Genomic DNA, 13,466 nt, shown 5'->3' on the forward strand with positions numbered 1-13,466 from the left:
TGATCCTCCCCTCTCAGCCTCCCAAGTAGCTGGGACCACAGGCGCAGATCATCACGCCTGGCTAATTTTTTGATTTTTTGTAGAGATGAGGTCTCATTATATTGTCCAGGCTGGTCTCGAACTCCTGGCCTCAAGCAATCCTCCCGCCTCGGCCTCCCAAAGTGCTGGAATTACGGATGTGATCCACCACGCCCGGTCATTCTAACAATATTGATTATTAGGTGTTGCCCTAGACACAGCCTACTGTGCGTCTGTGTAAATACGAATTGAATCATCCCACAAGTAGCTGCTAAGTAGAGGAGGTCCAGGGAGTGGGGAAGTGTAGCCCTGGGGACCTTGGGAGGACAGGGGAGGCTTCCTTGGAAGGTGAAGTGTAGGCTTGGCTAGGGAACTTGATATAGGTTCTATGAGGCTGCTGGGGCTGGAGCAGAGAGAAGAGGGAGAATGTAGGAGGTAGGAGTGGAGGCCCAAGAGGGAGAGCGTTGGTTTTCCTGTCTCCTACACCCCTTCACTGGCCAGTTCTGCTTTCATGTTTTTATTTATTATATATTTTTTGAGACAGAGTTTCACTCTTTCACCCAAGCTAGAGTGCAGTGGCACAATAATAGCTCCCTGTAACCTCAAACTCCTAGGCTCAAGCAATTTTCCTGCCTCAGCCTTCCAAATAGCTGGGGCTACAGGCACACACCTCCGTCCACAGGTAATTAAAAAAAATTTTTTTTTCATAGAGATAGGGGTCTCGCTTTGAGTCTCAAACCCCTCACCTCAAGCAACCCTTCTGCCTCAGCCTCCCAAAGCACTGGGATTACAGGCATGAGCTCCTATGCCCAGCCCAGTTCTGCTTTTACAATACCAGGGCTTCCTGTAGGTTTGGAAAACACCTGTTGGGTTGCAGCACAGGCTCTCAAAGTATCTCTTCTTACTCAGCATCTCATCCTAACCAACTCTGCCGGGAGAGTAGAGTGGGGAGATGAAGGCTGGAGAAAGAGAAGGGCCCTCACTTACAGAATGGCTTAGGTCATGGGCTCTGGAGCTGGGTTCACCTCCCAGCTCTGCCCCGGCTATTACTTTGTGCCTCAGTTTCCTCACTTGTCCCGTGAGGATGATGACTGTGCCTACTCCAGTTGTTACAAGGGTAATTCGGTCAGTGTGTAGGGACACGGTGCATGGACAGGACAAGTTCAATAGGCATTAGCAGTCAGCTGCCGAGGACCCACTGTCAAGGGCCATGCAGTGGCCACGTTCACAGTCACACCACGGAAGATCCAGAACCTCTGGCATCTGCCTCCGTGCGGGGCATTAGGTAGAGAGCCACTTTTCTACAGGCAATGGAGGCTGAGACCTTTCTTCTTTACTAGCCCAGGTTTTGATTACCTCTCACTGGATCCCCCAGCAGCCTGTTAGCAGAAAGAAGGGCAGACGCAGGGAGCCTGGGTGTGTGCTCAGTCCCTGCTGGGTTTTCTCCTTTTATGGTCAGCCTGCAGTGCTCCGGCTTCCCAGCCAGAATCCACCAGCTTGTGTTTGGGCTTGGGCCGAAATAGCTGGTCTGTGGGGAGCTGGGTACCTCCTGGGAGTCCTCAGGCCCACAGCGGGGGAGAAACCGCTGAAGCCCTTTATCTTCTCAGGAAACGTGCCTGGGGCCTTACACATCCGAGGCTGGGTGGGGAGTCTGGGGAGGAGGAAGGGAGAGAGGCACGTTTAAGGATGGGGTGTGAGGTGACATGAGCCCCAGGGATCTGGGCTGGGAAGCTCAGCCCCAGGTGGGTCCTGATGACGGCCGGCCGCCCCAAGCTCCAGCCTTCCCAGACTCCACAAAGGCTCGGTACTGTGTCCCTGCCCACTTTGGAGCTTCTGTCCCAGGCCCTCTGCTTGGGATGCTCTGCCTCGACCTCTCCCCAGGAGATTCTTTCACATTTTTCTTAATGCTGTTCAGTGGTCACCTCTGCCATGAAGGCTTCCTGTCTTGCTCAGGTGGTGTGAAAAAACAAACAAACAAAAAACTTGACGTCTATAGCACTTGGGTTCACATCCATCGTAGCACTGCTCGTCTCTTACAGTCATTTCTTTGCCCATCTGACTCCCACCCTGGGTCATGAACTTCTCAAAAGCAAGGATAAGCAAGTCATGAAGCTCGGTGCATTGGCTTGAGCCTGTGATTTCAGTTACTTGGGAGGCCAAGGCGGGAGGATCACTTGAGGCCAGGAGTTTGGGACCAGCCTGGGTAATATTACTAAGTTACCTTACTAGGCCCTGTCTCTACAAAAAAAATGAAAACAAAAAACAAAAAACCATTAGCCAGGCATAGTGGCATGCACCTGTAGTCCCAGCTGCTCAGGAGGCTGAGATGGAAGGATCTGTTAGCCCAGGAGTTCCAGACTGCAGTTAGCTATGATCGTGCTACTGCACTCCAGCCTGGGCATCAGAGTGACACCTCATCTCTTAAAAAAGAAAAGAAAAAAAAAAGCAGATCTTATTGACTTTTGTGCTTTCAGTACCTGGCTCAGGACTCGTTTGTTGAATGAATATGTGAACACGTGAATATGCATTTTCCATTGCTTCTACCTTGGTTGCCTCTCTGAGCCAGAGAGCAATTCAAAATAACAAGCATTTCCTGAGCACCTACTGTGTGTCAGGCATTGTTCCTTGTACCCGGGATCAGGCACAGCCCTTGACCTTCAGGAGCTCATTGGTTCAGGGGAAAAGCATTGAAAACGAACAATTTTGTAATTGTTGGAAACCTAATAGAGCTGCATGAAGTGGAAGAAGTCAGATTTATAATCATTCAGAGGTGGTGTAAAATGAACATCATTTTTAAAAAAGGTTTATGCAGTATAATTTAAATAAATTCATTTTAAGGATACAGTTCACACCTAAAATTGCAGCTATGTCTGCATAACTGTCTAAATTCACTCATAATTTACATGGTTATGCAGCCATTGCTGCAATATAATTTTATATTTCTATCATCCCCCAAAGAAATCTTGTGCACATTTTTTTGTTACTCCATATCCCTACCCGCAGCTCCTGGCAGCCACGAATTCACAAATCTACTTTCTGTCTCTATGGATTTGCCTATTCTGGACATTTCATATAAATGGAATCATGAGTGACCTTTTGTGGCTGGCTTCTTTTTTTTTTTTTTTTTTTTTTTTTTTTTGAGGCAGAGTGTCTCACTGCACTCGCCCAGGCTGGAGTGCAGTGATGTGGTCTCGGCTCACCACAAACTCTGCCTCCTGGGTTCAAGTGATTCTCCTGCCTCAGTCTCCCAAGTAGCTGGGACTATAGGCACGTGCCACCACACCTGGCTAATTTTTGTATTTTTAGTAGAGACGGGGTTTCACTGTATTGGCCAGGCTGGTCTTGAACTCCTGACCTTGTGATCTGCCCACCTCAGCCTCCCAAAGTGCTGGGATTACAGGTGTGAGCCACCGCGCCCAGCCGGCTAGCTTCTTTCACTTAGTATAATGTTGTCAAGGTTCATCCACGTTGTATCATGGATTCATACTATTTATGTATTTTTTAAGACAGGGTCTGTCTCTGTCACCCCAGCTGGAGTACCGTGGTGCAGTCGTAGCTTACTACAACCTTCACCTCCTGGGCTCAAGCCATTGTCCCACCTCAGCCTCTTGAGTAGCCGAGACCACAGGGATTGTGCCACTATGCCCAGCTAATGTTTGCATTTTTTTTAGTAGAGATAGGGTTTCACCATGTTGCCCAGGCTGGTTTCGGACTCCCGGGCTCAAGCAATCCACCTGCCTCAGCTTCCCAAAGTGCTGGAATTTCAGGCATGAGCCATGGCCGCCGGCCATACATCCTTTCTTTTCATGGCTGAATACTATCCCACTGTCTGGGTAGACCACATTTTATCCATTTACCCATTGATGAACATTTGGTTGTTTCTATTTTTTGGATATTATGAATAAAGTCCATAATTTTTACCAATATGGAAAAGAAAAACAAGAAAAACTCTGAATGCCATATCATGGATAGATGGCCTATTATCATTCCATATCATCTGTACCTTTTTCCGCCAGAATGTTTTGAGACATTTATTAAGTAAGGATCACAATGATGATAATTACTAAAATGGAGAGAACCTGTGGACCATGGGAACCACTAGGCCATGTGACACTCACGTTTATATTAGAGAAAGGCACCGTTTTCTCAAAGCACTTTTCCTCCATCTGCTGAAAGATTATTACAATAAATACACAATGCAATACAATAAATGACCAATGCAAATAGTTTCTACATAGAGTTATGCAGTGTACAACATGCACCACGGTCCATGGCCATCCTGCAGGTAGGAGGTCAAGTGGAAAGGTCTCCAACTCAGCTCTAGAAAAGTGCAGAGTTAGAGAAGGTATCATAGAAGAGTTGACTCCCAAGACGATGTTTCAAATACAGATTAGGGTATGTACCCGAAGAATTGAAAAGGTACTCAAACTAAAACTCGTACAGGAATGTTCATAGCAGCACTATGCAGAATAGCCAAAAGGTGGAAATAACCCAAATGTCTGTCAACTGTTGAATGGATAAACAAAATATGATCTATCCATACAATGTGATATGACTCAGCCACAAATAGGCATAAAGTCTGGGACCTGCTACAACATGGATGAACTTCAGCCACATGCTGAGTGAAAGAAGTCAGACATGAAAGGCCACACACGTTATAATTCCATTTATGCAAAAATATCTAGAATAGGTAAGACCATAGAGACAGAAAGCAAATTGGTGGTTGCAAGGGCTTATGCGGGAGTGACTGCTTAATGGGTAGAGGGTTTCATTTGGGGGTGACAGAATATTTTAGAACTAGATAAAGGTGGTAGTTACGTAACATTGTGAATGTACTAAATGCTCCTGAATTATGCACTTTAGTTATTTTTTTATTTTTATTACTATTTTTTGAGATGGAGTCTCCCTCTGTCACCAGGCTGGAGTGCAGTGGCGCGATCTCAGCTCACTGCAACCTCCACCTCCCTGGTTCACGCGATTCTCCTGCCTCAGCCTCCTGAGTAGCTGGGATTACAGGTGTGCACCATCGCGCCCAGCTAATTTTTGTATTTTTGGTAGAGACGGGGTTTTGCTGTGTTGATCTCAAACTCCTGACTTTAGGAGATCCAGCTGTGTCGGCCTCCCAAAGTGCTGGGATTACAGGCATAAGCCACCGCACCTGGCTTGAATTATTCACTTTAAAATGGTTCTTTTTATGTAGTGTAAATTTTACCTCAATGGAAGAAAAAGAGAGAGAGAGAGAGAATGGATTAGGCCAGAGGAGAAGTGGTGGTGGGTGCACTGGGCAGAAGAAATCACTTGTGCAAAGCAAGGAGGGAGTGAAACTGCTTTGTACGGCGGAGAATACTGCTTTTGAGTCCAACACAAGCTCAGGCTTGGGGAAGGAATCAGATAAAAAGTTCCAGGATCTCAGAGTTCCCTGTGCTCCACACGGTTTGGCAGACAGCACCCACATGGAGTCCTTCTGCTCGTAACCAGCATCCTGCAAGCTTCCCACGCCTGGAAGTGGTGTGTTTCTGATGGGAACGTCAGGCCAGAGGTCTCCCAGCAGCCCCCAGCTCAGAGCCGCGCTGGCAGCTCCCAGGCCTTCTCCTGGAGCCCGCTCCCTCTCCTGGGGGCCCTGTGAGCATCTGAGCCTATAAATCTCTCCTGCTCTGGGCCTAGGATTCACAAGGCTGCCAGGAAAGCCTGCCTCTCTCCCTGAAGTCGTGGATCAACACAGCCCATCTGTCTGTCCATCTCAAAATCTTTCCTTAAGATAGTGGAGGTTGTCTGGGCCGGTCCCAGGAGGTTCTCTCTGCCTGGGTTCTAATCACAGGGTACCTGGTTCTTCTATCCTTCACCCTCTTTTAAAAAATCACTTTTTAGTACTTTGGGAGGCTGAGGCGGGCGGATCACCTGAGGTCAGGAGTTCGAGACCAGCCTGGCCAACATGGTGAAACCCCGTCTCTACAAAAAATAGAAAAATTAGCCAGGCGTGGTGGCACGCACCTGTAGTCCCAGCTACTCGGGGGGCCGAGGTGGAAGAATTGCTTGAAACCAGGAGGCAGAGGTTGCAGTGAGCCAAGATCGAGCCACTGCACTCCAGCCTGGGTGACAGAGCGAGACTCCATTTCAGAAAAAAAAAAAAAAATTAAACTGGTTTCCCATTTTGCTCTGTCCTCGAGTGAATTTCTCCCCCTGGGTGGAAGCTAAAGGCATGGGTATCTGTCTGTCTCCAGAGTATAATGGAGAGATTAAAGTTTGATTGCTTTTTTCCTGTTTTTTCTTTGAGATGGGGTCTTGCTCTGTTGCCCAGGCTGGAGTGCAGTGGCAAAATCTCAACTCACTGCAACCTCCACCTCCTGGGTTCAAGCGATTCTCCTGCCTTAGCCTCCTGAGTAGCTGGGATTACAGGTGCCTGCCGCCATGCCTGGCTAATTTTTTGTATTTTTAGTAGAGATGGGTTTCACCAGGCTGGTCTCGAACTCCTGACCTCAGGTGATCCACCCACCTCAGACTCCCAAAGTGCTGGGATTACAGCTGTGAGCCATCACGCCCGGCCTCCTTTCTCTTATAAATAGGGACACCATTGATTTAGGTCTCACTCCAAGCCAGGATGACCTCATCTCAACATCCTTCCCTTAATTACATCTGCAAGACCCTTATTCTAAATAAAATCACAGGTGGGATACAGTGGCTCACGCCTGTAATCCCAGCACTTTGGGAGGCTGAGGCAAGTGGGTCACTTGAGCCCAAGAGTGTGAATCCAGCCTGGGCAACATAGCAAGACCCAATCTCTACAAAAAATACAAAAATTAGCCGGGCATGCTGGCATGTGCCTATAGTCCCAGCTACAGGGGAGGCCAAAGAGGGAGGATTGCTTGAGCCTGGGAGGTTGAGGTTGCAGTGAGCTGAGATCACGCCACTGTACACCCACCTGGGTGACAAAGTGAGACCCCATCTCAATCAACTGGTTAGTCAATAACATCGCAGTCTGAGGTTCTGAGTGAACATAGCTTTTGGGAGTCACAGTTCAACCCACCCCAGTGACCTTGGGCAAGTTGCCTAACTTCTGAACCTCACTCTCCTTATTTGTAAAATGGAGGCAATGCCAGTGCCCACCCCAGGGGCTACTGAGATAATTCAGTGGGTCACTTCAACACAGAAGTTCAGCATACGCCTGCAGTGCAGTGAGCGCTCGGGAGATCGGAGCTGTTAGTGGGATCGTAATGCGGTGGCTCTTTCTTTTCTGTCTTTTTTTAGCTGTGTGGTCATGATGGTTTCATAAAGAACAATACCGACTCTTTTTCTATTGACCATTTTTGGTGGGATGAGGAAAAGATTGTATGTGTTCATAGCACAAACATAACCGGGATAGAAGTAGAATGGGTGAAAGCAGGTCTTCCTCCTGTCCCTTTTCTCAGTACTTCAGGCTCAGGCCTGTTTGTTGGTTTTTTTTGTTTGTTTTATTTTGTTTTTGGAGTCTCGCTCTGTTGCCCAGGCTGGAGTGTAGTGGCATGATCTCACCTCACTGCAACCTCCACCTCCTGGGTTGAAGTGATTCTCCTGCCTCAGCCTCCGGAGTACCTTGGATTACAGGTGCATGCCACCATGCCCGGCTAATTTTTGTATTTTTAGTAGAGACAGCGTTTCACCATGTTGGCCAGGCTGGTCTTGAACTCCTGACCTCAAGTGATCTGCCCGCCTCAGCCTTCCGAAGTGCTGGGATTACAAGTGTGAGCCACCGCACCCATCCCAGGTCTGTTTTTAGAGATAGGGTCTCACTCCATTGCCCAGGCTGGAGTGCAGTGGTGTAATCACAGCTCACTGCAACCTTGAACTCCTTGGCTCAAGGGATCCTACTGTCTCAGCCTCCCAAGTAGCTGGGACAAGGGGTATGTCCATCACACATAGCTAATTAAAAAAAATTTTTTTTTGTAGAGACTGGGTCTTGCTATGTTGTCCAGGCTGGTCTGGAACTCCTGGCCTCAAGTGATCCTCCCATCTCAGCCTCCCAAAGTGTTGAGATTACAGGCATGAACCACTGCATCCTACCTATATATCTGTCTTTTTAAAACACAAAAGGTATAACACTATGCTACCTTATCTTTTATTTTTAGCTTAATATATTTTGGATATTTTTCTGTGTCCATCCATAAAGCTCTGCCTGGTTCTTTTCAATGGCTGCCTATTTTATTTATGTATTTATTTTTTATTTGTTTTTGAAACAGAGTCTTGCTCTGTTGCCCAGCCTGGCGTGCAGTGGCGCGATCTCGGCTCACTGCAACGTCCGCCTCCTGAGTTCAAGCAATTTTCCTGCCTCAGCCTTCTGAGTAGCTGGGATTACAAGCGTGTGCCACGACACCCAACTAATTTTTGTATTTTTAGTGGAGATGGGGTTTCACCATGTTAGCCAGGCTGGTCTGGAACTCCTGAACTCAAGTGATCCACCCTCCTTGGCCTCCCAAAGTGGTGAGATTACAGGCATGAGCCACTGCGCCCGGCCTGCCTATTTTTAAATGTGCCATTATATAAACACACCAGAATTGAAACCCCAGAGCTGACTAGTCTTTAGGCCTTTTGTCTTGAGGATTTCATTCAACCAGGCCACCCAAACATCCTATCTATAATCCGAGGGAAGAGAGAGAGAACTGATTGGAGTTGGGCATAGAATCTGAGGAACGTGCCCACTTTCCAATCAGTTCTCTCTTAAGATTACAGACGGAAGAAAGAGTCATCTCTTTCACCTTGCCTTCTTCAGTCCCATCCATCCTCCCATTCATATTCCCATCCATCCATCCATCCATCCATCCATCCATCCATCCATCCAACCAACTCATTTACCCACCTATACACTCTGTCCTCCCTCCCATTCACCCACCCATCCACTCTCTCATCCACTCACTCATCCTTCCCTCCTCCGTCCAACCATCCGTCCAACCAGCCATATACCCACCCACCTACCCATCTACACACCCTTCCCTCCTTTCTTCTTTCTTTCTTCCTATCTATCCATCCATCCTTCCTTCCTTCTTTCCATCCATTTGTCCACCTACCCACCCACCCACTCATCCATTTGTCTTCCTATCTCTCTATCTATCCATCTATCTATCCTTCCATCCAGCCATCTATCTGCCTATTCACCCAGCCTCCCATCCATTTATCCTCCCGTCCATTTACCTATCCATCCATTCTTCCATCCACCCATCCTTTCTTCCTTCCTTCTTTCCTTTCTTCCTTCCACTCACTTGCCCATCCACCTCTTCTTCCATCCTCCCATCCATCTACTCATCTGTCCATCCATTTTCCCACCCATTTTCCCACCCATCTGCCCATCCACCCACCCACCTACTCACCTACTCATCTGCCTATCCACCCACCCATCCACCCTCCCGTCCATCTGTCTATTCATCCATCCATCCACCCACCCATCCATCTACCTACCCATCTACCCACTCTTCCATTCACCCATCTACCCTTCCTTCCTTTCTTCCTTCCTTCCATCCACTCATCTTCCCATCCATCTACTCATCCATCCCTCAATCCATCCATCTAACAAGCATAATTCAGCACCTACCATCTATGTGCCAGTACTAGAGATACAATGTAAAATCAAGCCTAGGAGATTTTTGATGAAATGAAGCTTGTGAGAGCTGAGCACTGAACTAGTAGGACTGAAGCCAGGGAGTGGATTTAAGAAATGCTTGCCACTGTGGCATTGTCTACCAGCAGATATGATGCTGGGATTTCTACATTGTTAGGTGACCATTGAACGTATTGGTAACTGTTCTCAGATCTCTCTTTGGGAAGGAAATGGGTCTTCAGAGCCTGGCTCCACGTCAGAGGCCTCTTTAAGAGTAGAAGGTGATGGGTAATGTCTGCTTAATCACATCTAGTTCTTTGATGACCTCTGTATCTTTTGGGTTTCTCTGGTGGTAAACAAGAGAGACTGACTCTGTCATCTAGTAGAGGAAAGGGATTTGTAGGGGAGTATGGAGGAGCTCACAGATGCAGTGGGAACACTAGGAATCAGGCTAGGTAAATGACAGAAACTGGGCTGCTTGGGCCCAGGGGCAGAAAGGAAGTCTGCCTCAGGGCTCTGTCCACCTGCTGTGCTTCCCTGTCCTTGACTGAGCTTGGAGTTTTAGGCCAGAGAGTCTGACCAATGCAGCCTGGAACACATTCTTACCTCTTTGTTGAAGGTACCTAAGAGGCAGTCCGACTAAGACTGTACATGATGGCAGGGGTGATGGGGGAAACCTCAAGGACCACAGGATGCTTCTGGAAGAAGAGAAAATGGATGCTGGATTTACAAAAAAACACAAATATGCACAATACTATATTACAGATGAAGGAACTGAGGCATGGAGTTTAAGAATATTTACCCAAGGCCACAGAGAGGAGAAGTGGCTAAGTGGGACCCCGATCTGTATAGATCCAACATCTACGTTTGGTCCCTAACCTAATCTGGGTGGGGTGGGCCTCCCAGGACACCTCCAGAGCTGATGTGGCTGGATGCTAATGACTCCTGGATCAGTCAGGCTCCAGCATCTTTCTGGGACTGCCTCTGGGACTTTGGGGCTGCCCTTTTGGCTTTGGTCTTGGGCCCTGTGGCCTGTGCAATGAGCCCAGCTGACCTGTTGTCACTTCCAATGAGGCCAGCATGGAGAAGCTTTAGAATGGGAGGGCCCTGGGAGGAGCCAAGTCCAGACCCTTAGCTCAGAGCTCATTTTAATTCACGGCTCTTTTTTCTTTCTGTTTGCAGATCGGGAGGACCAGTCCATTCTATGCACGTAAGTGGAACTGCTTTTTATTGTTTTTTTTTTTTTTTAAATCTGTAGTCGAGATCCACCCTATGAAAGAAAAGATCCATGAGTGCAGAGATCTTTGATTTGTTCATGGTTCCAAGTGCCTCTCTTTATACCTGGCACCATGTAGATGCTCACTAAACATTTGTGATATATGGTCTTCTGCGGAGGCAGGCAAACTTAAACTCTTCATGACACCTGCTATCATTTGGTTCCATACCTCTTCTCCTTCTAAAAAACTAGCATTTATTGAACATGTACTCTGTGCCAGGACTTGAACTAAAGATTTTATATGCAGAATCTTATCTAATTGCATAACAGCCATCTGTGTTGATAGGGAAGATGTTAAACTGTCACTTTAGTATTTCACATTTATCAAGCCACAAACACATCAGTGCCATATTTGGTGATTGGTATCACTGTTTCTTTGAAGACCTAGGTACATAGGCAGAAGATAGTAACTCAATTTTAGAATCATTGAGAGAGTTTTCACTATTGTATTTATATGCAAGTAACATATATTAATATATATTGTTGATTCATTGACACTGAACTCACAGCCAGCAGCTCTGTGGCTGATGCCTGGATGAAGTTTATCTGATGTGTATTTATTACATAATGGGTATCACAACTTTATTGTGCTTGGAAACATGAGCCAACACTTGAGCACTATGCTGGGGACATTTTTGTATGTGTGCTGCCGAAGGGAGCACATCTGAGGGGACATTTTAAACTGCAAAATAACTAACAAAAAGCCACAAAAATACAAAAAAAGGTGGCACTAAATACACTACAGAAAGGACACTTGTTTACAGTATGAGAGTTGAAACTAGAAGGTAGAGCATTCCCCTGTTCAACCTGAGCTGGGAATGTGTGCATTGGGGGAATCGAATTTTCCTTACTCTGCACATGTTCACAAATGACTACAAAAGTGCCATGAATATTGATTTTGGGGTTACCAATAACTTTCAGCAGGTCGGTGAATTTGAAAATATAGAATATATAAATAATGAGGATGGACTGCATATATATATTTACATAATATATAATATGTATTATATTTAATATATTTATATTTATATATATATATATTTGAAGGTCTGGAAGCAACTAAAGCTATAATCAACAGAGGTTATTTAAATAAAATATAGCATTTCCAGGTAGCCACTACAAAGAGTGAGGCTGATCTATTTATGCTCAGAGAGAATGCTCTTTATAGATAATACCGTTGAGTGGAAAACACAAGGGCAAACCAGCATATGCATAATGTAACCGTGTGTGTCTTTAAAAAGAGCACGATTGCATGGACGTGCATATGCTTCCTATTTGCATGAAATTATCTGGAAGGACAATTAAAAACTAGTAATTAGAATTTCAGATGGTGATGGATGGTAGGATGGCAATGAACTGTATTGAGAGAAGATTGAAACAATTAATAAGTTTGGGGTTGATATAGATAGAAAACCTGGAAACAATAAAACAAAGGCAATTATAAACTCCAGGAAAAACGAAAAGTTGGGATGGAAGGAGAAGTAATCACATTGGACTAAGGAGCCCAGCTGTGCAAGTTTGGAGTATTTATCTAACCAGAATAATTACCTGTGATGGACTTGGCTCTGTGGGGAAAGGGAAGAGGATTAGATGGGAACTGAATTCTCATATTCCATGGTAGGATGTACACATTTGATGTTTGACAATGAATAGTCTGGATCTAGAGATATAATGCTACCTAGCTATGAGGATATAAATGCTAAAACAACCTGCCGACTTGGTTTCCTAGGTTTCTGGCTTCTAGGGGTCACCTGCATTCCTTGGCTCATGGTCTCTTCCTCCATCTTTAAATCCTGCAGCATGGTATCTTCAAATCTCTTTCTCTGGTCCCCCTACCTCTCTCTTATAAGGCCCAGTACCTTTGTGGTTATATTAGCCCCACCTAGATGATCCAAGACAGTCTCCTCATCTCAAGCAAACATATTCACAGATTCTGAGGATAGGCCATGGACATTCTTGTGGGGGCTGTTTTTCAGCTGACCACAGAGGCATTTGATCCCCTAGGAGCCGAACCCATGTGTGAGCCACATGTCATCTCCCCAGGAACCAAAATAGTGTAGCTCAACTGCCCTCTGTTGAGTGAATGAATTAAGTGTGGTAACAGAGAGGTGCAGGAAAGAGTAGGACTTTCAGATGGCTTCCTAGCTATGTAGCTATGCACGGGTCACTTGACCTCTCTGAGCTGAGCTTATGGAGAGGCTGTGAAGATGAAGAAGAGGCCACCCTGCTCTCATTTCCAGCACCCATGCCATCAGCAGGTGCTGTTTCATCTAAAACGGTGCTATCCAAAAGAACTTTGTGATGAGCACAAAGTTCACTTAAAAGTTCACTTAATTGAGCTCTTAAAAAGTGGCAAGTATATTGCAGAACTGAATTTTTAGGATTTTAGTTAATTTAGATAGCGGTTCCTGCCTTGGACAGTATGATGCTGAAATATTTCTTATCTCTGTCCATTCCTCTGACTCCACCGCCTCTTCCTAGTTCAGGGTCCCGTCACCTCTCACCAGGGCCTCTGTAGCAGTCTCTTAAGCTCCCTGCTCCCATTGCTTGCTTGCTTCCTTCCTTCAATAAATACACATTATAAGAATATTCACTCATTATTCATTG

General features: G+C 46.1%; 1 protein-coding gene across 1 annotated transcript in view; it reads left to right on the forward strand.

The window, feature by feature from the left end:
* The window catches only part of LOC129393053 (polycystin-1-like), a 95,752-nt gene that overhangs the window by 26,342 nt on the left and 55,944 nt on the right, over positions 1-13,466 (forward strand). Inside the window, 1 exon segment of the mRNA XM_055100259.3 lies at positions 10,766-10,793. Within this exon segment, the coding sequence (XP_054956234.2) occupies positions 10,766-10,793 (28 nt within the window).

The sequence above is a fragment of the Pan paniscus genome, chromosome 18, assembly GCF_029289425.2.
Source record: "Pan paniscus chromosome 18, NHGRI_mPanPan1-v2.0_pri, whole genome shotgun sequence".
NCBI lineage: Eukaryota > Metazoa > Chordata > Mammalia > Primates > Hominidae > Pan > Pan paniscus.